The sequence below is a fragment of the Biomphalaria glabrata genome, chromosome 3, assembly GCF_947242115.1.
Source record: "Biomphalaria glabrata chromosome 3, xgBioGlab47.1, whole genome shotgun sequence".
NCBI classification, from domain to species: Eukaryota; Metazoa; Mollusca; class Gastropoda; family Planorbidae; genus Biomphalaria; species Biomphalaria glabrata.
Window position 1 is genome coordinate 17,691,190 of NC_074713.1, and position 27,932 is coordinate 17,719,121.

At 32.5% G+C, this 27,932-nt stretch overlaps 2 protein-coding genes across 13 annotated transcripts in view; both read right to left on the reverse strand.

Annotated features, from left to right (window-relative positions):
• The window catches only part of LOC106057120 (ral GTPase-activating protein subunit alpha-1-like), a 55,085-nt gene extending 37,546 nt beyond the window's left edge, over positions 1-17,539 (reverse strand). For 11 of the 12 annotated variants that reach the window (XM_056023780.1, XM_013214193.2, XM_056023777.1 and 8 more), the window contains exons 1-16: positions 17,276-17,539; positions 13,283-13,393; positions 13,095-13,144; positions 12,525-12,582; positions 12,364-12,407; positions 12,089-12,251; positions 10,837-10,958; positions 10,018-10,153; positions 9,286-9,424; positions 8,697-8,964; positions 8,222-8,293; positions 4,429-4,569; positions 2,687-2,935; positions 2,248-2,321; positions 1,636-1,747; positions 714-836 (exon numbers count right to left, since the gene is read on the reverse strand). In XM_056023780.1, coding sequence (XP_055879755.1) covers positions 714-836; positions 1,636-1,747; positions 2,248-2,321; positions 2,687-2,935; positions 4,429-4,569; positions 8,222-8,293; positions 8,697-8,964; positions 9,286-9,424; positions 10,018-10,153; positions 10,837-10,958; positions 12,089-12,251; positions 12,364-12,407; positions 12,525-12,582; positions 13,095-13,144; positions 13,283-13,393; positions 17,276-17,402 — 1,989 coding nt within the window. In that variant the 5' untranslated portion in view covers positions 17,403-17,539. The remainder of the gene's footprint in view (positions 1-713; positions 837-1,635; positions 1,748-2,247; positions 2,322-2,686; positions 2,936-4,428; positions 4,570-8,221; positions 8,294-8,696; positions 8,965-9,285; positions 9,425-10,017; positions 10,154-10,836; positions 10,959-12,088; positions 12,252-12,363; positions 12,408-12,524; positions 12,583-13,094; positions 13,145-13,282; positions 13,394-17,275) is intronic. The other variant, XM_056023781.1, reaches the window with a different exon arrangement.
• Positions 17,540-26,993: 9,454 nt separating this feature from the next.
• Positions 26,994-27,932, reverse strand: part of LOC106057118 (GTP cyclohydrolase 1-like) — a 59,957-nt gene continuing 59,018 nt past the window's right edge. The window contains exon 6 of the mRNA XM_056023789.1: positions 26,994-27,851. Coding sequence (XP_055879764.1) covers positions 27,722-27,851 — 130 coding nt within the window. The 3' untranslated portion in view covers positions 26,994-27,721. The remainder of the gene's footprint in view (positions 27,852-27,932) is intronic.

The following is a 27,932-nucleotide window of genomic DNA, read 5'->3' on the forward strand; positions in this document are numbered from 1 at the left end:
TCACTCCCACTAATTTCTCTCAAAGAAGAGAAAGATCCTACATGATGGTTGAAACTTCTTTGAATAGGTCTTTGTCAGTGGGGGGTCCCTTTTAGCTGCTAACTCTACTGAGATTTCAAAATTGCTGTTTGTATTGCAAATAAATACCAAGAGTTGATCATTAACATATAAATTAGTATATCATGAGTAAACTATAAACGGTACAAAGGAAGATAGGTAATTGAATGAAAAATGAGAGATAAACTTTGATTTTGGTATTGAGTGGATGTATCTTGTTGTAAGATTAACTTTGTATTTCTGTATCTAATGAGATGGTGTTGAAAGACTAAGACTGCTTTATTGATCCTTGAGGAAATTTGTTGTGATTACAATTCTATGATTGTTGGAGGCATGTCTACACATGCACATATTATGTTATTTTATCTTATAATAAATGTGATGGTATTTAATAAGGGCAGTTGTTATGGATTAAAATTATTTTTATTTTAATTAATGTTTTTTATTTGTTGTTTTTGTAAAAAGCAGCTCTATTGTTTTAATATTGTTTTATATGTATGTCTTTGAAAGTAATAATTAATGTTTCCTTTAAAGTTATGTGCCTATTTTAAGTTATTGTGGAATAATATTCTTGTGGAAGGAGTTTATACTTCAGAGCAGATAATTCAAGGGATGTTTCTGAAACTATTATTACTTTTTAAAATAATTATACTTACAGACCACTCCATAATTAGTTCTTTCCAAGAGGTCAATGCTGAGAGAACTGCTAGAAATTCATCCCATAATGCAGCTGTGACCATTATATTCAAATTAGCTTTGGTCCATGTTACTATCAATGTCTGAAGACAAAAATACTAAATATGATAATAATTAATAAGATTACATATAGCATAATAAACAAAGTAAACAAGAAAAACGATCGCTTTTCAAATGCATTTTATTGAGAGAAAAAAAGTTGTACGAATTGAACGAGCGTTCAAGCCTCTTCAAGCCAATACTGGATCAAGCCAATACACTAACCACTAGGCCAGCGAAGAGCTTAAGAAAATAGAAGGTTTTATACTTTTTTTATACTTTTCTATTTTTAGTTTTAAACTTTCAAGTGATGAACTAATTCTCTACGCAAAGTATAAAGGGGACTAATTCAACTTGTACCACTACATCAAGTACAATTTCTTTCCTTTGCTTGATATCAAGCAAACGATTACTTGCCAATAGTTAATTTACTAATACATTTATTTTTTTGTATTTATTCTTGTTTTGTCAGGTACATGAAATAATTGTGCAAATTTTCAACTTGATCCGAGATTGGGTGTGGGAGAAATAATGTGTACAAACTTTTTAACATACAGGCATACAGATTAAGTTGCTTTAAGCTTTGTAAAAAAAATATATTACAACATATTGAAAAAATATTTTTAACATTTCTTTAAATAGCATTTACATTTTTTTTAAATGTCTGACCCCTCGGCCGATGATGTAAATAACTCTAGACATCAACGAGGCAAAGTCAATTATAATGTCAGTGCAATAGAGACAAGAGAACATCAGTCTTTGGTAATGTTCTCTTAAAGACATTAAATCCCCTGCACAGCTGTGTCTTTATTGTGTGTTTATACCAATTTTGTAAAATCAAACCTGAAATATGGGTTGAGCCAGTCGTCCTCCAAGAGTCATGTATCTCTCAATGGGAGGATTGCGTTTTAGTACTCCTGAAGTTATTCTAAGGAGAACTTTCAGTAACTGCTCCCTGGATAGATTTAAAAGTTTGTAAAAATATTTCTGCAATGGGTAATGGGGTTTTATTTATTTATATATTGTCTTCAATGATTACTTGTAAATAAACAAACCATGTGGAGTAGAACAATTGACATAGCTATCAGAGACGAACAAGTTGATATTGTGGAAAGGAAAAAACAACAACATAGTAATATTGTCTCTTTAATTATATTTAATAAATTTACTGCACAAACTTGTATTTTATGTATAGTGCAAGATAATAGTTTTCCACTTTTACTTTGAAAAAAAGACATTTAAACCTTGTTTTCTATTTTGATTCAGATTTTTCTTGACTAAGAGAAAATTAGTGGAGATTTTACAATTAATTTCTTTGGTGTGTTTTAGTGCTCAACTTTTTATATAACATGTTCCTATAAAGGATATTTTCAATTTAGGAATGTAAAATGTTTAAAAACACAATTTCTTTTTCCATCAGCTTGATTTAGTGCACAACAATGTTGTAAGACTTACCAAGTTTGATGATTCAACTCTATGCTCATGACAACATGCCTATAGATATTGAGTACTCTTTTACATAATTCAACCTGTAAATGTGATAAAGTGTTACAATATTTATTTAAACATTAAAACAGACATTTTAGCTTTTATCCCTTATACATATTAAAATAACTACCATTCATTGATTCGTAAAAAATTTGTATTGATTAAAAAAAAATATATATAAATACTTGTTAACAATGTGTGTTTTTTTTCAGCATTACAACAAACACACAAGTGCAGCAAATAATAACAGACTATAATCTTTAACAAAACTACACATTAAAACCTGCTGTCTGCAAAATAGTAATATTCTGACCGCTTATGGAACAAAAGAGTTTTAAAATCTCTCTGTTCTATCTCTGATAGAGAGACCACTTAATCCAACAGTGAATCTTTTTACATTTTTTACCTGGTTTTGAAGTTGCCCATCATCTTCTGCATCAAGCAAAAAAATATTGGCTGCATTGGTGATGAAAACTTGCAATATTCTCTGCATGCCAGCTCGTACATCTTTACTTTTCTCATCCCCAAGATCAGCCAAGTCCTGCACAGCACCAAGGTAAGACCTGTTTCTCAAATAGCTTCTCCTGGCTCCATCCTCATTCTCTGAGGGTGCATTTAAGTGCTGGAGCGACAAGGCACTTGCAGATGGAGAATCCTGAATACAGCAAACATAATATAATTCTTTGTTTCAAGATCAACCCAAGATGAAGGCTTGCTTAAATATGAAAAAAATTTCTTTTCTAAATTAGAAAGTAACTATAATTTTCACACATTCCCCGAGAATTAATTGTAATTAATTTTGAAAGTTGGAACTAAAAATAATGACTCTTTAACAAAATAAAAATGTTGATATAAAAAAGATGAACTTAAAAAATTAAAACCAAAATGAGCCAATGAAATGAACAAAAAAAAAAGGTTAACCACAACAACCAGTTAACAGAAATGCAGAAAATGAAATGTATAAACTAGCTGAAGTGCCATGCCAGGAAGTACAAACATAGTGGGATGATAAATGTAGATATGTCCCTGTAAATTAGAGTACTATAGTGGTGACTGCTTTGTTAACCAGAAGTACTTTTGCATTAAGAACTAGAAGTTGTTTATATTAGAACAAGACATCATGCAACCATACTTGGTATATATAACATGCTCATATCCAATGAATGCAAAGAACAGCACCAAATAATCAGGAATAAAGCATAGGAAACTTGTGAACTAATTAATAGACTTTGGTTTGTACAAAATCACATTATAGAAGCATTTTAATAATTTATTTTTTTTAAATACCCATCTTTTGAGAAACAAGTTTATGGGCCAAAGCAGCATATGTATGTATGTGTTGTGTGTGCAGGAGGGAGAATGTGTGTAAGCTTCTCATCCATGGCATGACCTTTAACTTGTATGTGACAATGAGGATGAAGACAACAGTGTACTAGCCAAGTGCATGTCTGCTCAATGTTTCTATTTGATCAACAGCTACAAAACAACAACACCAACTTGTACAGAGCACACAGGTACATTGCATTTGTATATCATATTAGACCTTTGAAAGTTGCAGTTGTATTATTTAAACAAATCAAGGTTTAAAACACAAAAGTTTAGCAGGACTTTTCATAATATTAAAGCTATGATTTCAGCACAGTAATTTCTTATAGATATGACATGGAAAGATAAATCCAGCTAAATGAGTTCCAACAACAAATTTGAACATTTCCATGAGGGTTTTTGCTTATTCAAATGTGAAATGATCTATCCTCAAAATATCTTCATCATAAAAAGTTACACAAAAATAACATTCAATATAACTTACATTATAGATTCACTAGCATCAGCTTAAAATTATTTTTCAAAAAATCTTCAAAACTTATTATTTATTCTGAAGTATTTAACATCCCATCATGTCAATTGTAAATCAACATCAGGCAAAATGTAATTTAAAAAATTGCTTCTATTTCAATTACCCTGTGTTACATATAACATGAATTGCAAGAAACAATTAATTTAGTACTAATTTAGATTTTGTATAAATAAGCCATTAACTTTAGCACTGCAATGTAAAAGGCTGAATATGAGGGTCAAATGAATGTACCAGATGAACAATAAAACAAGGACAATGAGGTGTGGACATTTACAGATTCAAGAACATACATCCATAGAGAATCTGTCCTCCTCGGCTATATCTGAGAGGGAACCATGGTAGAACTCAGCACATTCCCCCCTGTCAACCCCATCTGTGTTTGGTTCAACACTGGCTGGCTCCAACATGAACACTGGTCGCTCATCCTCATGCTGTTTTAAGTGATAATTAGTAACAGACACTGACAGACATGCATAAGGAAACTTTTTTTTAGAAATTATAACAAACTAATTGTAGTAACACAACAATAAAAGCAACTTTTGAAATAGTTGAATTTTAAAAAATTAAATTGTGCAATAGAAAACAAAGACAAAAAAAAATCTATATAAAAAAAAATAAACAAGGCAAGGATGCCTGGTAATAGACTGCTACCTTTCCCCCCACTAGTACTAAAATCACTCTGTCAGATTTGATAAAACTCATGAGTGCACCCAATGCTAAAGGTTTACTAAATCAGTTATAAAATTGAATAACTGGTTATATTATATTCTCTGAACCCATAACAAGTAGAAATTAATTTTAAAAACAAACAAAGAAATACTCCATTTCATGATAAAATTTCATCAAAACCCCATTTCTATGGGCATATGTAATTGATGCCATTTATCTATGTAAACACTAGAATCTATAATCCAGTAAAACAACAAATAAAAATAACTGAATACTTCAAGCTAACAAATTAAAACATAAAATAAACAAAATTATAAAGCATAATAAATTCTTCAAAATCTGTAATACAGCAGAAAAAAAAAAATTTTAATGCTAAGTAAAAAGAGCAAGAACTTCTAACAAACAAGTGAAGCCAATACAAAATAAAGGGAGGAAAAATGAATAAACTAAGTAAAAAAATGTCATTGACCTTTAAACACTAAGCTCTAAATCCAAATAAAAAGAAAATAAGGGGATGGGGGGGGGGGGGGGGAATTGGTTGCTTGGATTCACTTTTTACTGTATGGATTAACATTATTACTTACTAAGGTCAAACGACTTTTAAATTAGTAGTTTGGAAAGACTTTTTAAATTTATTTTTTGGCTGGGGTGGGGGGGGGGGTATATGTGAGAAGAAATTAACACTGATAAGGTAGCTAATAATGTTATCCTGCATAGTGTGATCTGCTGTTAGTACAGTTTTATAGATTATATACTGTTCCTTAGGTAATATTACACCCTAAATGGCTGGCAAAGCTTGAATGTTACTTGGAGTAAAAGATGTAAATGTTATTTTTTAAAATGAAAAATATAAGTGTACTCAAAAGAGTGTGTGTGTAAAGGGAGGGGGGAGAGGAGGGAGTAATGAATAAGTAATAAGTCAGCCCAGCCACCAAACCAAACTGAAAACCCATTCAAATTTTATATAACTAAATTAAAGAGCAGAACTGACAATAGCATTTGCTAAAGTTTATCCCATAAGATAAAACGGGCAAGTGATGAAACAAAATAGTTTAAACTTGAGATATGAATTTTTAAAAATGCTTGGCAGGAATATTGCTCCCCAAGAAGAAGAATGGTAACATTAAAACAAAAAAAAAAAAAAGTTTTTTGTTATCTGGATTGTTAAATTTCATATTTATGACAATTTTTTAAAGGTGTGTCTCTAATTCTTCATTAACATTAGTCTGGATATATCGTTTTTTTTAATTTAGCATCTTTGGTGGATATTAAGCAATTCCTATATAACTACATTTTTTATGTATGCCCATTTTTTTAAAGGTGTGTACCTTATTCTCCATCATCAAAATGCTATCTTCCAAAATTGGATTTACTTTAATCAATTCATTTTTTTTAAAAACATTTTTTTATTTTTGTGAAAATTAAGCAAGTTACAATGTACACCTATGGAAAAGAAGACATTTAAAATATACCAACCTAACACTGATTTTATCCTTCTACCGCCACAAAAACACAAAAGTCATCAATAACGAAACACACAAAATTACTTCCTTCCCTTGGCAATTAAATCAAACAATATAACTAACTAACTATGAAGCAAATATACATTTAATCTGACATGGTGAATAAATTTGTGTAATTAATGCGTATAAGTATATTTATAGAATGTAGAAAGGCTTATTGCTATTTAGTTCAGTATGTGAAAGCTAAAATCATATGTTTAGTATTTTTAGATCAATACATTTTTCTTCATCTATTATTTATTTTCAATCCTTGAATGTCTAAGAAAATATCTTAGTACATTGCTTATAGAACTATCTTGACATGTATGGTTAAATGATTTGAACTTACATTTTCAGTAATCTCCCCCCCCCCCCCTCGTAATCATCTGACTATCAGGAGTCATCTGTATATTGGTTTTTGTATTCAAAATTTTAAGTTTTGAACAATGTGGAATCGTTATGTAAAAGGCACAACAATAGAAATACTAATAATATTGTTTGTCTCTAAATACCAAATACTAGTCTCTATATTTTCTACTAAACTGTTAACATGTTTCGAGCCAAACTAACCTTGTTATATACCAAAGCGTTGTTTAGGGCTAGAACACCTATTTTTTTTAAAGGCATACAAACCCTGAAATTTGCTCATGGAAGATAAGTATGATAATTTCATTTCGGATTAGTCCCATAAAAATATGGGCTTATTAATTGTAATATCTTTAGCAACTGTTGAAGTCTCAACAAATTAATAAAGAAATGTTAAAAAAAAAAAAGCACTTATGATGATTACACAAGCACTTATAAATGTGAGTGTCAATGTAGCTGACTAGAAAACAATTTGAAAATGTCTAACACATATATAACACATATATAAGCAAATAAGAGTTTGCAAAAAAAAAAAAAAAAAAAAAATTTATATATATAGTAAAGATTTAAACTGTAGTGTATATATTACTATGATGATCTTTTGTTATTAACAAATCTGGAAACACCAGCGTGTGAGTACTATATTGATCTTTTTATTTGAAAATTTAAAGCCACAAAGTGTGTGGATCAATGTAATGGTATTTATTTTGAAAATCAATTAATAATTGTGTAATTGAGCAATAAATATAATTCTGAGAAAGTGGACTGCACATTTTCTTTAAAATCAATCTAAAATTAATATAAATAAAAAAAATAGTATGATTCAGTTTTATTTTTTTTTTAAATTCAAACTGTTGACACCATATTTTAAATGTGAACTAAAATACTTTTGATTTTCTATTAAAAAAAAAAATGTTAGTAGCCAAACTCAGAACATTGTCAAGCAATACAAAGTTAGATAGCTTAAAAAAATGTTATATCCTAGCAGGATAAATAAGGGTGTTAGTTTTAAAAGACAAAATTATGTATTAACAAAACTGCAAACATGATCAAAGTGTGAAGTACTGAAAAGTGTTCATATAAAGAAACCCACCAAACTACAAGCAAAACAAAATTATAATTTTGTTTTTTCTCTGTATCTTAAGAAAATGTTTGAAAAAGTAACATTTAAAATCAAGTAAAAATTGTGATTTAAATACAATGGGAAAAAAATATAGGAAAAATTGTTTTATTGTCTATTGAAAAGCATCATGCTGAGATGATAAATAATTATGTATTACAAAAGCAGATAGAATGTAAAATTGCAAAAGTTGCCTACATTTTAAAATATACACTTAGAATATGAATCAATTATCTAGGTTCAGTTTGAAAAAAAAAATTAGAAATGAAAAGAAATCAAACTTCCATTATAGCAAACACAAATACAGTAAATAATATGAAATCAAGATACCAAAAAAAAAAGTACAAAATAAAACTTAAATGTGTATAACATAATGTTTTGGGCATTAACAAAATTATAAATGACAAAGAATCTGATTGAACTTACCTGAAACCATTCTTTGTATACCCCAATGACTTTTCTAATGGCATTTGTATGTCTAAATGACTGGAGTAAAGCCTGTGGAGATGGAACAGTTGAAGGAATCATTACAAAAACTGCAAGTAGTACAAGCCTATATCAGAAGAACAAATAGATTCTATATAAACTTCTATTTACCAACATTTTGAGTCATTTAACCTCTTAAATAAGGGTAAAAAATAAGAGACTGGAAGCTCATTATAGCCTGCTTTAATGGAAAATATCAAAAGATTTTTTCCAATTTTTTAAAGTTTTATTAAATTGAGCCGTATTATTGGAATAGTTCAATTAATCTTAAGTTCAATATACCATTGAGGTAATTCAATGTTTCACAGGAAAAAAAACTCACTGTCTCTAAATTTGTTTGTCTCTAAGTTTGTTTTTCAAACTACTAATTCAATAACTTAAAACATTAAAAAAAAAAAGAGAAAATTATACTAACCTGCCTAAAGCATTCATGCACAGTGTTGACATTTTCTCTGGTAGAGAAGAGTACAGCTCTAACAATCTGGTACTCAGAATCTGTGTGCGCCTCACCACAGTAGCCAGCTGCTGATTCATTTGGAGCAAAGTCAGAGGACAGAGTGCTGCCTTTACTGCCTGAGACTGGTGGTGTAATCCCTTCCTCTTCATCTCCAGCACCCTTGCCAACATCTCTTGTTTCTCCAGTGTGTGATGGAGGTTCACTTAATAGTGAACATGAAAGACCTCTGAAGACAAGAAATGAACACATTAGAAGAACATAGAAATAAAAGATTTCCCTTATAAAAACATATGCATGGTAAATATATATATTAAGAATTAAATAATTCTTGAAAAGGTAGGTCATTGAAAAAATTTGGTGTAAACATGAGACTGCATTGTACTTTCTTTCTATATTACCGAAGCATGGAAAATAATTCTGGAGAGAAAGAGTTGTAACCTGGACTAAAACCATAGTCTTCAATTTAAATTGGATGTTTAAAGAGCTATTAATAGATAAAGGTAGTCAATAGATAATCATTACAATATCAATGCACAATCTTACTAACCTATGTAGATCAGGGTCTGGCTTATGACTAGATACAGTAAAATTTGCCAGCCAGTATATAAAAGAATCACGACATTCAGAAATGGCTTGAGGTTCATCTTTTTTTTTCATCACTTCCTTTCCTCTAGCCATTGGCAACTCTGCAAATCCAAAAGAGCATTAATGTGTGCTAAATGAGTGATCTGAAAAGAAATCACTTTTGTGATCATCAATTTAACCTTGATTTTATCTTTCTGAAATATCTCTTCTTAATAAGCTGTAAGGATGGTTTTGCCTAATGAGCACAAGACAAGCATTTTCTATGTACATTTAAGTGAAAAAGTGTTATTTCTCTTGCACAGCTTTATTTAGTTGTAGGTAAAAACTTACAGTTACCATTAGCTTTTTTTTTTTTTCATGTGTTAAATAGAACCTTGATATGAAATATTTTGCCCAGTTCTTCAATTTTATCATTTAAAAAAAGTGTATACTCTCAGATATATAACGTTAGGGAAAATTGCTGAAAAAAAAAAAACACCATTGGAAAGCAAAGTGTTTCTAACATTTGGTTTGTTTCTCTTGATATCTGCCATTATGCTAAACCTACTAACTTAAACATTGTTTTCTACAATATATGTATCTGAAATATATTTGAAACACAACAACCGCTCAACAATACAAAAAAAAAGGCACATATTATTTTACAATTGTTTAGTTTCTTTTGCAAAAAATGAGAGAAACAGTAAATGCCTACCTTGAATTGGATCATATATATCTCTATATACAAAATCTGGCAATAATTGACTAAGATATTTTCCTTTAAATTTGGAGAACAAGAAATCAAAACTTTGTTCCCTCATCTCCTTGTTCATCCACTCAATTTTTATAACCTGCAGAAAAAGGAACAATGTCAATGGTGCAAAATGTAATAACATTTTTCTATGCCAAAAAAATCTAATTTAACAGATTTCGTATAACCCTAAATTTAAGACCAGAAAGTATATCTTTTTAGAATGTATATATACTATAAGTACTTTTAGTGAATATTTAAAAAAAAAAAAAAATAAGAAAGAAAAATGAAGTGTCACTGAGGCAGAGGTCAAGCTTAAGATGTAGGTGGGACACAAAGTCAAGGCTAGTTGCAAGAATGTGACATCACATGATCATGAGTGCAGGTCTATGTGCATGAGTTAGATGAGGTCACAAAAAGTTGGGAAAAGAAAGGTGAAGGTTAAAAATAGCATGTGCGTGGAAGGAAGGTTATAGAGGTTTTGGGGGAACATGATTATAAAGGAGGTAGATGAAGTTTTTTTCTTTGAGTTGCAGTTAGAGTTAGGAGAGTGAGAGCTAGATGTTGCTAGTTAATGAACAAAGTTGGTTAGTTTAATTGATCATTACTAATATTATAGTGTCCTGTATCTGATTATATTTACTGTGTATATATATATTTATTGTTGCATGTTGCAAGAAGTTGGGTTTATCTTCCTATGAGCAAAGGTTGAAATCTGAGATAAAAGAATTTGAGACTGTAATAGTCTTAAAATCATGCTGATGAATAATTAAATTAACTTACCTCTGAAACCATGTAGTTCAGCAAGGTATCCAGAAAATACTTTGTAATGTTTTCTGGAATCTTTTCTGGCTGGTTGGGTAGAATCGCTGTGATCTCACTTGCAGCCACAATGCCACCAACACCTGTTCAAAGTGAAACAAATTACTATTGTGATTATTTAATTTTATTAATAAGTGTTTCAACAAACAACTCTGCATATAAAATTATTGTAGTAAATAATATCTTTATTTATATGATTAGTGTTATTGTACATTTAAATTTAATAGAGATAGAATTAATAAAGTATAAACAAAAAATGATCATTTTACTTAAGTACATGATTAGTAGATGCGGCGGCAGAGTGGTAAAGCACTTAGCTTCTGAACCAAAAGATCTAGGGTTCAAATCTCTGTGAAGACTGGGATTTTGAGTTTTGGAATATTTAGAGCATCCCTGAATCCACCCAACTCTTATGGGTACTTGACATTAGTTAGGGAAACTAAAGGCAGTTAGTTGTTGTGCTGGTCACACGACACCTTGTTAACTGCTGGCCATAGAAACAAATGACTTTTACATCATATGCCCTATAGGTTTCAGGGTGTGAAAAGTTGTTTTTTTTCTGACTGGTTGGGAAGGTGTGTCACAAGCAATATAAAATGAGTTTTTCACATCTTTCAGTTTGAACAGAATATGCTGATCTTTTATCATATTGTTTTTTGGGGCTTTTTTGGTGATATTAGATTTCTAGTATCTTCTATCTATTGTATTGGTAAATTGTTTTCAAACTTTCAGTGAATTTTAAATGCATGAAGTTAACTCAATTTCAAGTCATTATGTTTGGGCAGATAATTCATGCTTGATCCATTCAATTTCTTCCCTTAAGTTTTTTCATACTAACTTGAATTTTTTTTCAAACATTAGCTATTATTGGCATTTACTAAAAGTAATAAGAATAATTTGGTGGTTTTAAAGTTCTTTCACTTGGCTTAGGAGTTGTTGTTGTTTTTTTTAACTCAAAATAGTACCGGTAGTTAATAATAGTTAATGGGTTACTTTTTATAATTATTTTCTCAGTCTTAGATATTTTGTGAAATACAACTATAGTGAGAATATCAAATCTTAAAAATAAGATATTTCAGAATATAAATACTTTGTATTAAGCAATATAACCTCAATGAAAAGATAATATGGTCTACAAAGCACAGTATTTAATTTAACCAAGAAAATATCAAACTATTGTTGGTTTTCTAAAATAATTTGAAAACAATCTCACCATCAGCTAAGCTGCTGTCTGTGACCAAAGGATTTGACTCTAAGTTTGTCTCGTCTCTAAGTCCTGGCACCAGATTAGTGAACATCTGGTGGCACTCTTCACTAGCATTTTCTTGCAAGCACTGGTACCAGATCAGGAAAAATCTAACACCTTGACTGCGTAGCTTAAAATAAAGTTTAATTGGTAACTTATAAAAAAAAAATCTCATTTATAAAAAATAATCATAATAATTTAATTTTTGCTATAAATTGTATAACCCACTGAGAGACATTTACCTGTAGGCTGTTGCCAGGGTGAAGGAGCTTTTTGATTATCCGCCCTGAAAATAAATGATTTTTTAACTTTGATTAAAATGGCAATTACAGTAAAATGAATCCGAAAATAACTAATATGACAATTATTTTCGATGTGACTTTTTAAAACCTTTTAAACTTACCAATGCTGTGAAACATCCATCTTTTATGAACTATCTCAGGCAACAGAAAAAGAATTTTCTGTGAACAAAAATAAATGAGGAAATCACATGAAGATTAGGAAGAAGATAATGTCACACCTCTTATTAAATCAATTTCTGGTTTGAAAAATGCTCAATATAGCCTAAGCAAACAGAGGTAACTTTAGTGGTCTCCACTTCCCACAGGTTGTGACATCACAGGTCAATGTTTCTATTTAACCACCTACAAACAGTCAAATTGTTGTCCTAGCTGAAACCACCATTAAAAAAAAAACAGCAACTAAGACCCCATAACTAATGATTCAAGTTAGCACTTATAAATAGCTGTTAACAATTATATCAAGAACTGTGTCATTCAATCATGGCTGCCTGAATCAGTCAGTTAACAAACTATTTGGGAAAAAATCTCTCCAACGATCAAATGAAAGACTTATGGATTTGTGTAGGACATGATACTCATCTTTTTAAAGAAATGTCTGCAATCAGACAATAAAATTAGCAATTGAATGTAAACATCTAAAATGAAATATCACAAAAATGATTTAAACTTACTTCAAAAATAACCAGTATGCCTTCTAACTCTTCTCTGTGAGCTTTGTTTACTGCAGATAAAACAATAGATCAGTGAAACTAGACAATTAAAACAATGAGTCAATGTGAAATGCAATTAAAAAAAAAAAGTATACATAAGATCTCAACAACACATGCTCAGTCAGAAATTTAGATGGTTGTATACAGACCTCTTTGTTTTAAATCTGCTTCAACTGTTCCAAAATTGTCGTAGAAAATGTAGTATATATGTGAATAGTTGTCTGTGAAAAACTTTTTGGCCTCCTGGATGTCATAGTTATCTGTTGATATACAAAACATCTGGATCACTACCATAAAAAGGACAGCTATATGAGACATAAATCCAACAATGTTATGATTGTTCAACAAATATAAACATAGAGTTGAAGCTAGGTGCTGAAACAAATGATACATACATATATTAAACATAAATGAATAACAGCACCAGGGACCAAGTTATTAAGAGAGAAAGTAGTGAATAAAATGCTACGAAAATAAGGGCATGCGCCGACCGAGGCTCGAACCTGTGACACTGGATTCGACACCACCGCCTAGCGATAACGCACCAAGCGAAACTAGCCTCTAGACCATCGGAATGTCCAAAAAACATTCTTCTGATCCAGAGTCATTTCGCCCGTATGCAAATTACCACCCCAGTGGTCAAAGGTTACAAGCTCCAGCTAGCCCCTCCCCCACCCTCGCAGCATCCGTTCACTAACAATTTCGATAGAGCCGACACAGACAGCCGTTAGGCATGTATTAGACAAACGATGGCTCTATCTAATTGTTTATCTCTCACAAAGACAAGTGGACAACATAAACACATTACATATAGAAGCTTCAGTGGGTACGAGCAATAATGCTGTAAACGTAAATGTAAACATAGAGTTGAAGCTAGGTGCTGAAACAAATGATACATACATATATTAAACATAAATGAATAACAGCACCAGGGACCAAGTTATTAAGAGAGAAAGTAGTGAATAAAATGCTACGAAAATAAGGGCATGCGCCGACCGAGGCTCGAACCTGTGACACTGGATTCGACACCACCGCCTAGCGATAACGCTGATCCGTTCACGAGGGTGGGGGAGGGGCTAGCTGGAGCTTGTAACCTTTGACCACTGGGGTGGTAATTTGCATACGGGCGAAATGACTCTGGATCAGAAGAATGTTTTTTGGACATTCCGATGGTCTAGAGGCTAGTTTCGCTTGGTGCGTTATCGCTAGGCGGTGGTGTCGAATCCAGTGTCACAGGTTCGAGCCTCGGTCGGCGCATGCCCTTATTTTCGTAGCATTTTATTCACTACTTTCTCTCTTAATAACTTGGTCCCTGGTGCTGTTATTCATTTATGTTTAATATATGTATGTATCATTTGTTTCAGCACCTAGCTTCAACTCTATGTTTACATTTACGTTTACAGCATTATTGCTCGTACCCACTGAAGCTTCTATATGTAATGTGTTTATGTTGTCCACTTGTCTTTGTGAGAGATAAACAATTAGATAGAGCCATCGTTTGTCTAATACATGCCTAACGGCTGTCTGTGTCGGCTCTATCGAAATTGTTAGTGAACGGATGCTGCGAGGGTGGGGGAGGGGCTAGCTGGAGCTTGTAACCTTTGACCACTGGGGTGGTAATTTGCATACGGGCGAAATGACTCTGGATCAGAAGAATGTTTTTTGGACATTCCGATGGTCTAGAGGCTAGTTTCGCTTGGTGCGTTATCGCTAGGCGGTGGTGTCGAATCCAGTGTCACAGGTTCGAGCCTCGGTCGGCGCATGCCCTTATTTTCGTAGCATTTTATTTACTACTTTCTCTCTTAATAACTTGGTCCCTGGTGCTGTTATTCATTTATGTTTAATATATGTATGTATCATTTGTTTCAGCACCTAGCTTCAACTCTATGTTTACATTTACGTTTACAGCATTATTGCTCGTACCCACTGAAGCTTCTATATGTAATGTGTTTATGTTGTCCACTTGTCTTTGTGAGAGATAAACAATTAGATAGAGCCATCGTTTGTCTAATACATGCCTAACGGCTGTCTGTGTCGGCTCTATCGAAATTGTTAGTGAACGGATGCTGCGAGGGTGGGGGAGGGGCTAGCTGGAGCTTGTAACCTTTGACCACTGGGGTGGTAATTTGCATACGGGCGAAATGACTCTGGATCAGAAGAATGTTTTTTGGACATTCCGATGGTCTAGAGGCTAGTTTCGCTTGGTGCGTTATCGCTAGGCGGTGGTGTCGAATCCAGTGTCACAGGTTCGAGCCTCGGTCGGCGCATGCCCTTATTTTCGTAGCATTTTATTCACTACTTTCTCTCTTAATAACTTGGTCCCTGGTGCTGTTATTCATTTATGTTTAATATATGTATGTATCATTTGTTTCAGCACCTAGCTTCAACTCTATGTTTACATTTACGTTTACAGCATTATTGCTCGTACCCACTGAAGCTTCTATATGTAATGTGTTTATGTTGTCCACTTGTCTTTGTGAGAGATAAACAATTAGATAGAGCCATCGTTTGTCTAATACATGCCTAACGGCTGTCTGTGTCGGCTCTATCGAAATTGTTAGTGAACGGATGCTGCGAGGGTGGGGGAGGGGCTAGCTGGAGCTTGTAACCTTTGACCACTGGGGTGGTAATTTGCATACGGGCGAAATGACTCTGGATCAGAAGAATGTTTTTTGGACATTCCGATGGTCTAGAGGCTAGTTTCGCTTGGTGCGTTATCGCTAGGCGGTGGTGTCGAATCCAGTGTCACAGGTTCGAGCCTCGGTCGGCGCATGCCCTTATTTTCGTAGCATTTTATTCACTACTTTCTCTCTTAATAACTTGGTCCCTGGTGCTGTTATTCATTTATGTTTAATATATGTATTGTTCAACAAATAGTAGGAGTTTCCTATTCTGGCCTTTGTAATGCTTATTTCTGATGCCTCAATCTAAAGAGTTTACCAACTTATTCAGAGGGGCATACTATTTAAAAGTTATTTTAGGGGGAAAGGGAAGTAATATGTAAAAATAACTATTTATATTTTTTTTTTGTAAAATGTATTATTTGTAAACAATAATGTTTAATAAGCATGTATTTATAAATAGGGTACGTTTTGTTTTCTTTTATATACTAAAAATTTATTGATTAAGTTTATTTTTGCTCTGAACATTAAAGAAAACAGAATAGCATTTAAGATACATAAACACTCAAAAAGAAATTGTGTTCGATATTGTAGCATTTTCTAAAATGGTACGAACACACTATATTACACTATGTACATTTAATGGGAAGCAAGGGAAGTGTAATATACATGTTCTCCTTTCAATCCTGAAGCCAAGTAGGTAGGTCTTGCTGGGCTAATGCGTCTTGGAGCTATATATGTTTACCATCTAGTAATGGGAGTATCCCTATTCATGTGTATGAGGTCAAAAAAGGACAGTTAATTTCCTAGTACAAAATGATCTTGCATACTCTGCATTGGAATACAAAACTAAATGTGTTAAAACTTAGAAAAATGGATCTTATCTAGATATAATAACTATCAAAATAAAGATGCATTGATAAAAATATGGTGAGGTGTTTGTATACAAAACAAAGGGCCTCTAGGGGATATGTTCGATAAGACAGTTGTATTGACTAGATTGTCTAGATTCTAGATCTAAATTGTAAACATAACTATAACAATAATTATCAATAATAACATTAATGATATTTAATCATAATCAATGCATCATTGCATGTCATCAATATATAATTATATTCACTCTAGTCACTAGACTAGTCTTCTAGATCTATATTATTTTATCAATTAGGTTTATAAATACTATAATGTCTATTACTGTATAATTATAATCATAATAATGATTTAAAAGAGAAATACTAAGTAACTAACTAAATTTATTAATAATATAACTCTATCATTATTATATCATTATTATCATAAATCATAATCATAGTAGGGGTCTATCTAGATTATATTTATATTTATTATTATTAAATATTATCCTGCGGTTTCCATGTATTAATCTAATAAAGCTGTCAGATAGTTTAGCTATTCTAACAGATAGATCTAGAATAGATCTATCAATAGTCTAGCCTATAACTATAAGCTAGAATCTAGGTAAAAAGTCTCAGTAACTCAGTAACATTTTAAGATTTTTACCCAAAACAATACGAAGGTGTTTTAGTCGAGTGACCGTATCTTTTTTAGTGTCAGCAACTTTCTGTGCTGATTTTTTAATGTCGCCATGACCGGCAGTTTTTCTAAATAATGCCAGCGTCCCAGACATTGGCTTATTTTAGTACTGCATTGGTTAATAATTTTGTTAACATTTCTGGTTTTGCTCTGCAGCTATTATCCTATGTCTAATTATTGTTGCTATCCGAAATAACTATCAATGGCGGTCAAAATCGCAATTTGCGCATGCGTCTACCAATTTTCCCTTCCGTGTCGAGAATCCCTCTTCAATAAAAGAAATTAGGTTTAGTAACGCAATCTGCTTTGTATTTATTTATATTTATACTAGCTTCGCCCGTTGATTAATTCCCAGGCTTTATATTGTTTATTTATGGCCGGAACGTCCCCCCTCAATTATTTTAACTTCCAATATGCAGGCCATATTTTTACGACCTCCCTAACATACTTTTTAGCCCGTAATTTATTGTATCTGTTACAATGAAAGGAAATGGCCAGCTCCCTTTCTCTATTTTTTCCCCACCATGTGCTACATCATGTTCTCATGATGTGCTACATCATGTTGACTTCATTTGGAACGATCCATTTATAGCACTCCTTTCCCACACCTACAGTGACACATACATGTGACACACGCACACATACATTTGGCCCGTGAATTCTAGTATCCCTTTTAACTATTCCCCCCCCCCCCACTTTTTTTAACCATCCTGCCCACCATGGGCGTAGCCAGGGAAGGGGGGGGTTGGGGTTCACCCCCCCCCGAAATGAAATTCCCCCCCCCCGGGGGGGGTTGGAATTCAGTGACTGATTTTTTGCTTTGATTTTGTTTATTTTAGGTAAGATTTGAATACTAAACAGCACAGCAAAGGAGGTTTTGAGTTTAAAACCCCCCTACCAGAGGTTTTTGAGTTTAAAACCCCTACCAGGGGAGGAGTGAGTTTAAACCCCCCTACCAGGGTGGTTCGAGTTTAAAATCCCCTACGACAATCTTCCCAATTTCACGAGCACAGTTAAGGAAGATTTTGATTTTTAACCCCCCTCCAAAATCTACGATAAACCCCCTCTTCAATATGAAAAAAGAAAATTACTCACTCAAAATTTTATGAGCGTAGCCAAAGGGGTTTTGAGTTAACCCCCACCCCTTCTTCAGTAGTAAAAAATACCTCTCCAGTACCCGGTATAAAAAAAAAGCAAATTACGCACTTAATGTTATGAGCTAAATGGGTTTTGACTCAGTTTTGAATTTAAACCCCCCTTCAGCGGGGTTTGAAGCTAAAAATACCTCTTCAATATGAAAAAAAGCAAATTATGCACTCAAAATGTTATGAGCGTAGCTAAATGGATTTTGACTCAGTTTTGAAGTTAAACCCCCCTTCAGCGGGGTTTGAAGGTGAAAAATTCCTCTTTAATATTAAAAACAAAGCAAATTATACACTGAACATGCTATGAGTGTATTCAAAGGGGTTTTGAGTTTAAACTCCCCTCCAGTGGAGTTTGAAGCTAAAAAATACATCTTCAATATAAAAAAAAAGAAAATTACACATTCAGAAATCTATGAGCGTAGTCAAGCGGGATATGAAGCTAAAAAATAAATATTCAATGTAAGAAAAAAATCAAATTTCGCACTCAAAATGTTATGGGCGTTGCCAAAAGGAGTTTTGAGTTTAAACCCCCTTTCAGAGTGGTTTGATGCTAAAAAATACCTCTTCAATATAAAAAAAGCAAATTACACACTGAAATTATTTGAGCGTAGCCAAGCCAATTGGGGGTTTTGAGTTTAAATCCCTCTCCAACAGATGGCTTTTTAAAAAGTTTAAAACCCTTCCAGATGGTTTTGAGTTTAAAATCCCCCTACAGAGCGTTTTGAGGTGGAAAACCTCTATCTTCAATATTATTCTAAAGCAAACTACAGTTACTAAATTCTATGACCGTAGCTAAATGGGGTTTTGAATTTTAAAAAACCTATAACTCCAGAGATTTTTTAGTTTAACACCCCAAACAGATGATTTTGACGATAAAACTTCCCTTTTCGATATAAAATCTAATGCAAACTACAGTCACCTAATTCCAAGAGCATATTCAAGAGAGGTTACACATTTCTACCAGTGGCGGGGCTCAATTAATAAAGTGCAGTGAATAGTCATCTGCCGAAATTGAAAAACACTAAATGTGGCTCAACAAAGATGGCTAAGACAGATTTTAGGAGTCAGTTATAGAGATCGGGTCTAAATCAAGGAAATCCTATGCCGAACTGGGGTTTGACCCCTTATTAAGATTGTGACAGAGCGTCGCATGAGGTTTGCTGGACATGTTCTCCGACTAAATGAATTACGCATAAGAAGAGTTGCGATGACATCCTAGTACAACTTGACGCCACACATTCCTGGAGGTCCTCAGAGCAGGTGGGAAGATGCTTCAGACATTACCAGTGACAAAATTTTGTGGAAACAGCTTGACGGCAAATGCACCGAACGGTGCGGGAGGGTCTAAGTCAGTAAGAATAGCACATTAGGTTTTTGAAATAAAACTTTTTTATAGCAGTAAAATGCACTGTAGATAGGCCTACCTCAGAATATGCATTTTGTTGGCTTTCAATATCAGAAATAGGGCTTGGCGGCGGGGCTTCGCCTCGCGCTGGAGGAGCTCTCAGCGCTTCCTCAGACCCCTTGCTGGCCATGGCGGGAAGCCTGCAATTTTCTCACTAACTCCAGGAAGAGCCTATTCTAGGGCACAATAAGCGTCTTCCGAAAGAATGATGGGTCAGAATGTAATAAAGATTATATACACACACATACATATATATAAATATATTTTTTCGCGGGGTGGGGGGGCGAAAAAAATCCCACCCCAAACCCGCCCCCCCCCGAAAAAAATCCTGGCTACGCCCATGCTGCCCACAACAAAAATATTAGTCCTTCGTACACTCTCTGCCATTTTTTTATATTTTTTTTTACAATACCTCTATTCAAATCAGAACTTCGTGGAACCTGAATCCAGGAACCTGGACAACTGATCTAAAAACGGCTCAACGACTTTCCTATAAATTTAACAATTGGTGTATATCGCTGAGAAGTCAGCCATAGTGTACCGATTATGCCGATAACTGAGTAGGCCTATACTTACGTTCACGAAGCTGACGGTGTCAACATTATGGGTTCGATGCCAGGTTTGAACCAAATATTTTTCAAATTAATAATTTTTTTATATTTTATTATTGTTATTATTATATAATGGAGGTAATTTTTAAAATGTATTTTTTAAAATGTTTTTCTTGCTTGTTTTTCAATTCAATGCCAAACTATTTAATATAGGCCTACTCTATATGTCTCTATGTCTTCTACGAAGTGTAATTGTAGCCTATCAATTAGTTTGGATCAGTCAAGTAATTAAATTTGTAATAGATCTAGTGGACCAACAACAATAAGACAAGTGATAGGATCATAGCGTATTGAAAAAGCTAAAAGCATGAAACTGCGCTAAACAAAAAGAATTGGTAAAAATATTTTTAATCACACAGATTTATTATTGTTAGTCTAGGTCTATTTCAAATTTAATTACATGACTGATCCAAAATAATTGCTAGGGCCTACAACTATACTTAATATATGCTTTATTTATATTTATTTTTTTATGTTTTTTTTTTCATATTTTTTATTAAGGTACATACGAGGCAAAAAGATGGAGGGGAGAGAAAAGTGAGTTCAAGACTTGAATCGAGACCGGAAGTGAATGTGTTTGGGAGGGCGATTTAAAGTGTGCGATTCCAATTAAACGTAACATATACTAGAATACACTAGCCAAACGGGGGTTGTTGAAATGCGGGCAATTTTATTGAAAGTGCAAACAAAATGTTTAAAAAATTAGGGTGGGGGTGCGGCCAAAGTATTATCTGATCATTTGCAGGATATAACACGAAAATAAACAAATATACGGGCGAAGCCGGTGATTAATGTTAGTAGGCCTACAGTAATTAAAAAAAATATTCTGGTCAAACTAACTAAAATTGCGTCATGCGCTTTTGTAATTCAAGGATCTGTGATAAGAAGTGTATGGTTTATTTGTGTCTGTGAAGGGTCAGCCATTCCATAAAAAGATACAAGAAGATTCAGGTCACACTAACTAAAATTGCTTTATGCGCTTTTGTAATTCAAGGATCTGTGATAAGAAGTGTATGGTTTATCTGTGTCTGTGAAGGGTCAGCCATTCCATGAGAAGATACAAGACCAAAAAGTGGGTTGCTGCGGGAAAGGCATTTACTTTTGTTTTTTAAAAAAGTGTGCGTATAGTGTGTGTGTATCGTTCTAATGCAGGCAGACGAGAAAGCTACAACTGATGGGCCTAAACAGTGTTTTTTTTTAAATATTCCATAACTAGGAGTTTCAACCTTAGGGCAGCACGGGTATCTGCTCGTTTATATATGGGCGACCCGAATATACACAAAAACACATACACATTCTAAAGAGACGTCCTGGAGAACAAAGTATTATGTATTAGTAAACAGATGTACAGAAGAACAAAACGTACTGGAGAACAAAGTATTATGTATTAGTAAACAGACGTACAGAAGAACAACGTATTAGGTATTAGGTTTGTTTATTCATTTGTCATGGTCGTACAATTATGTAGCCTCCCCATAGTTTAAAAAGATATATGGCGAACTTATAACGTTGTCTACACAATTTTGTCTACCTTACAAATACATTAAATTAAAAATACATTTCCAATGCACTTTTAAATACACGGAAAATAGTTTCAGACAAACATTTAGGCCAATACAACCATATTTCAATTTTCCTACATCAAAAAGAATAACTTAAACTCAAAACTTTTGATTTTCAGTTTGATGTTAATCATAGTTAATGCTTTGATTCGTTTGATGTTTTGTTTGTGATAGTAGATTAAAAAAAAACATTGACTACCAAATTAGAATAGCCACACACACACAATTTCATGGAATGTTTTGATTACATTAAATTATCTAAAATGGGTTTCACAAGTAATACCAGCAGACCACAAGATAATATCATTAACATATACAATAAATGTTCCCCAAAACTGCACAAGGTATGTCTACATTATATAAAGTTGAATAAATAGAACATAATGAGCAGACATCATCACATCAGCTGAAATTAACCAATACTTAAGAATATTTCTGTAATCTAATTCACATTTCTCCATTTTTTTCATTAAAAAAATCATACACATGCATTTGATGCTATCCAAGTTACACTGAAACATAGGCTATATCTAAGTAATCCCAAGTCTCTGAATTTGCGTATCATATTCAGTAGGCTAATTGATTTGAATCAGATCTTTGCCTATTTCAGGATCAATACTAGTACAGTTTGTTTTACACGCTTTGGATGTTCCTTCAGAAATGAAGATTTCTAAAATCCAGCCCAAACCTCTAGTAGGACAGCTGGGGATAGTAGTAGACAGGATTCAAACCCAGGACTATCAAGATGACAGTCCAGAGCGCATCACACAACTAAGCAAGCATTCAGCTGGAATGAACAAACAAAAATGTTTCTTTTAATGTGCCTGACAATAGTTCCAGCCCAAAATCTTAAATATTAACTGCAAAAGACACTAATATGAACCTTGTATTTTTTTTTACAGTACAGTATAAACTACAAAGCATACAATTTTTTATTTTTATGATTTCCATAAAATCTTTGTTAGATAAGTAACAAAAAATACATTAGCAAAATTTGCTACTTTTGCTTTTTTAAAAATAAAATAGTCTACCGTACAACTACATATATTAACATTCCATAACTCTCTATATATTGACAATATAATTCTGAGTTGTGAACTAATAGAAAGGGATGCTTCTACAGAATGCTTACATAATGGAGTTTGAAGCTTCTAGTGCTGAAACAAATTATGAATAAAAATGACATGTTTTTTCACTTAGGTACCAAGGTGTCAACCGGGTCAGTGGCTCGAGTCCTCGTCTGGGCTTGTCTATGTTTCACCATATTTCTCTTAATAACTCTTGTACCTTAGTGCTGCTATTATTATGTCATATGCCATGTTTATTATACAGCATGCTAAGTTGGTGATATGGTCTAATTGCACTTGTGGACAGTGAGACGAAAGGGTAACTTTTAGGTACTCAGCTCGAGTTAAATCTTAAAAAATTCCTAGTCTATCAGGATATGAACTTGGGCCTCCTTAGCTAGTTAAGTAGCCCATCATTATTACAACACATTTCACACATATATATAAACAAAAAATGCACTCTTTGTAATTACAAGTTTAACTAAATGGAGATTGTTTAAAAAGTTTAGATAAATAAATTTTGAAAAAAACAACAAAAAAACATGAGAATAACAAGTATAGTGTATTATGTCAAAATATACATATTCCGCTTAGTATTTATAATCCTTGCCAAATATTCACAAAACTTTATTTGTAAAATATTTTCAGAACAAAAATACTTTGGAGTCTTACAAGTTTTGAATTAGCTGGACAGGGGAAAAAATGTTCAGCTATCTAACATTTATTTCAAGGCGCTTTTAAATGTAAAGATCCCTTACATGGTTGGGTTAAGTGTGTTAAACCATTAGTGTAGCCAATGGTTTACCAATGTGTTTTGTGGCCAGCACAGATGAACTCCAATACAGCTGAATGGAACTAAAGCACATGCACAAATTCAAATTTTCATAAAAAATATTAACCTATGACACAGCTGCTATATTCTCTACATTCTTTACCATTAAGCCAAAATATAGCACTGCATAAAATTTAAAGTGACTAAATTAGATTTTTCCATCAAATCTTCATGTAATATTTGCACATCAGTTCTTTTTCTAATTTAATTATTCATTAATATAAAACTAAAATAAATAACATCTATTGTCATTGTAAGCTAGACATATCAGAAATGCAATAATATGTAAAACAACCTATTGACTTTTATTAAAATGTAAATGATTCCTGTTTACAGTGCTCAAATGAGAATGTCACAGAACTATTAGTGAAAGGGATGTTATTTTGTACGTTTTAAATAAATACAATTTTTACCTCTTAATGAGTTGATTGCACAATTATACACTTTTTAAGTCCTCATTTTTTGTTTGTTTTACAGATAGGTGGGGGAACAGGAAGGAAGGTGGTGGATGTTTTAGTATGGGTATAATATGATTTGAAATCTCGATTTTTATTAATTATAGGTTCAAAGTTTTTACTTTAGTCCAGATGGGTTTCCTATATTTATGTCTATGGCTTTCCTATATTTATGCTAATCATATTTTTCTATAACAATCTTGTAGAACCAGTTGCTCTTGCCGGAAATGGTAAAGGGTTTAAGAGCACCATTACTTATAAAATGCTTACAATGGCACATGTATAGCCTTGGACAACCAGTCCGATTCCTGGCCTTCACATGCAGTTCAGATAAAGAGCCTGCACAACTGTTAGCACTGACAGGAGAAGGGGCTTCGATGAGCAACTGGCCCCTAATTTAAAAAGCTTTGCGCAGAAGAGGTTAGATAGCCTTAGTTAGTTACCTACCAACGAGAGGTAAAGTCTGAATCCAAACCTCCCCTACCCTGTGGATGTACCCAAACATGGGAAAAGCTTTGAGAGACAACACTTAAGCAGCTTGTGTCACACAGTGTTACAATCTAGTAGATGATGCTATATAACTGATCCCAAACTGTATTGGATGTTTGCTGTTCCTTTGGACACATTAGCTGCTTTGTGGGCGACATTGTTTCCATCATAAATAATGCCTAGACTTTCATCTTTTTTAACAATATGAACCTTAGTCATTATATAATAGAAGGAGGCCAACAACATTTTTCTATAAAGTAAGTATATCAGCGGTGGCTGAGCGATAGAGTGCTTGGCCTCCAAACCAAGGTCCTGGATTCAAATCCTGGTAAAGACTAGGATTTTTAATTTCGGGAACTTTGGGCGCGTCTGAGTCCAACCAGCTCTAATGGGTACCTGACATTAGTTGGGGAAAGTAAAGGCAGTTGGTAATTGTGATGGCTACATGACACCCTCATTAACCATGGGCCACAAAAACAGAGGACCTTTACACATCTGCCCTATAGATCACAAGGTCTGAAAGGGGAACTAAGTAAATCATACAAGTTTTCATTGTGAAATATTTGTTCAGTGTTTCTTGCATTCATTTTCTCTTAGTGCAATCTTGTTATATTCTGTTATGACATGAACAAATAAAAGTATGCATCATATACTTCACTAGCATCAATACCCAACAGGATACATTACACATCATTTAAATGCAAAGAATATAACAAAAAAGTTGAAAAACAAAGGGGAAACATTTATATATTATGTACATGATGATGACACACAAAATGTGAAGGATAAGTAGCAAAAAAAAAAATTAAAAGTTTGTAATTTAGTTCTAGATTGAAATGAGGTATTTAATATTTCAATTTATTAAACAAAAGAGGTTTTGTGCACATTTTTATTTAATAGTTTGACTTTACTTAAGTAATAAAATCTTGAGCATGGATTACTGAACTGTTAGTATCAAGTCAAACTAACTGAAATTATTTTGAGGAACACTCTTAGACCTTGTTTTGAAAAAGCAACATTTTGTGAGCCATCATCAGATAATTAAATATCTCTAATAATAAGCACAGTTCGGAAAAAAAAGTTATACGATATTGCAAAGGGATAGTGACCAGCACTGGAATGACTATGGTAGAGAATAGAACACAAAAATTGTCAACCCTGTTAATGCAGTAAGCAAGATATGTCAATCAAAATTTTCTTTTAAACATGCAATGGACCTTTATGAAAGAATATTCCTTTTTTGAGGGTTGGGATAAGTAATTTCATTAACTATTAGTTTAAACCAAATAAAATATGTCATTATATATATACTCTGTCAAATTTTTCTATCCATGAAGAAAAAAGAAATTACATTAATTTGTGGTCATAAATTCATTAATTTGTGGTCATAAATACAGATGTTTTTGTAGTCAAGATATTTTTTTTTTGAATTCTCAATTTTGAAATGAATACAATTTAATTAATATGAAAAGATAGACTAGAGAAAAATTGACAGTACTTACAATAAATGAATAAAATTTAATATTAAAGGATAAACTAGAGATAAATCAACATAAAATACAGTGAATGATTTATTGAAAATGAATAAAGATGCTGTACTGATCACAAATTATGACAGTAAAAAAAAAACAAAAATGAAAACAATTGAAGGCTTACAACAACAAACTTCAAACAATTTTATAAGATATTTTTATCAACGCTTGAAAAAAAAAAAGATTTTTGAAATGTGTTACTTAGATTCTGCACCAATTCAAGGAGAAGAAGCCAACACCAGTAATTCATTAGGGTGCATCCTTTGTCTTTTCAAATCCATATATATATGATATATAATCAAACATATTCTCTTAAGGGCTAATTATTTCAAGAATAAGATACATGATTTTAGTTTTATACTTAAAGTGGAACAATAATTTATACATCTTGATAGTGCTAAATATACCATTAACAATATGATTTATTAAAGTTACCCACTACCAATAAATATGCAACAATTTTATATAAGAGGCTGTCAAATGAAGTTCAATATAATTTTTAAAAGATGTTTTGCCCATTTTCCTGTACAATGCTAAAATACCATATATATACCTCTATTAATAAGCACAAAAGTTAGCTGGATAGGAAAAAAAGTTAAAAATGTATTTTCTCTTTCAGATAAAAATACAATTTTGCTGTATGTAATGCACCCATACATATTTTCAATGAAATTAGAAAGCACTTAATCAATAATCTAAAGAAATTAATATTTATGGTCACTTTATGTTTTCTCTAGGTACATGTAGTGAAAGAAAATGAATACTAATGTAGATATTAATTTCTATTAGTAGGAACATAGTATAAATTCGATTTTGAATTTAAAGGCTTTAAAATCATTTTTTTATGAAACATCTACTTTTTTTAAAAATGAGCTTGATATTTAAAAAGTTTCATTTTTCATATTGTAATGAGAATATAATTATGATACACTTTAATTAAAAATATAGCCTATGAATAATTTTTTATTCTTTATTTTGTTTTTTAAAACTCAACCTGATAACAGCTGACAACTTGTTTTTTTTCTCCAAAAGTAAAGATACAATGCAATTGATCATTTAAACTTGGAGTCATGAAATACAGGTACTTTAGTATAAGCTAGTCTTATTCAAAATGTAGTTTATTGTTTTTTTCAAAATAAATATAATAAGCATCACATATCTCTTCTAAAAACAAAATTATTAAAATAAAAATTATAAAAATAAAAATGAAAACAGTACTGGCTTGGTCTCAGCAATGCGTAAATGTAAACATTTTGAGCAGGAGTATTTTTTAAATAATCCAAGCTGTCTTAATATAGCTCTCATGTAAGATCAATTATTTAGTTAAAGTTAGAGACAGAAATTCCTCCCTGGTCTTAGGGTCATCTCTGAAAACTCCTAGCATTGTACTGGTTATAGTCTTGCTGTTTAGTTTTTGGACCCCTCTCATCACCATGCACATGTGACTGGTAGTGAAAAAAAAAAGAAAAGGAAACATTTAACTTTGAAATTATTTAAACACATACATTCAAGCCTATTTTAAATGC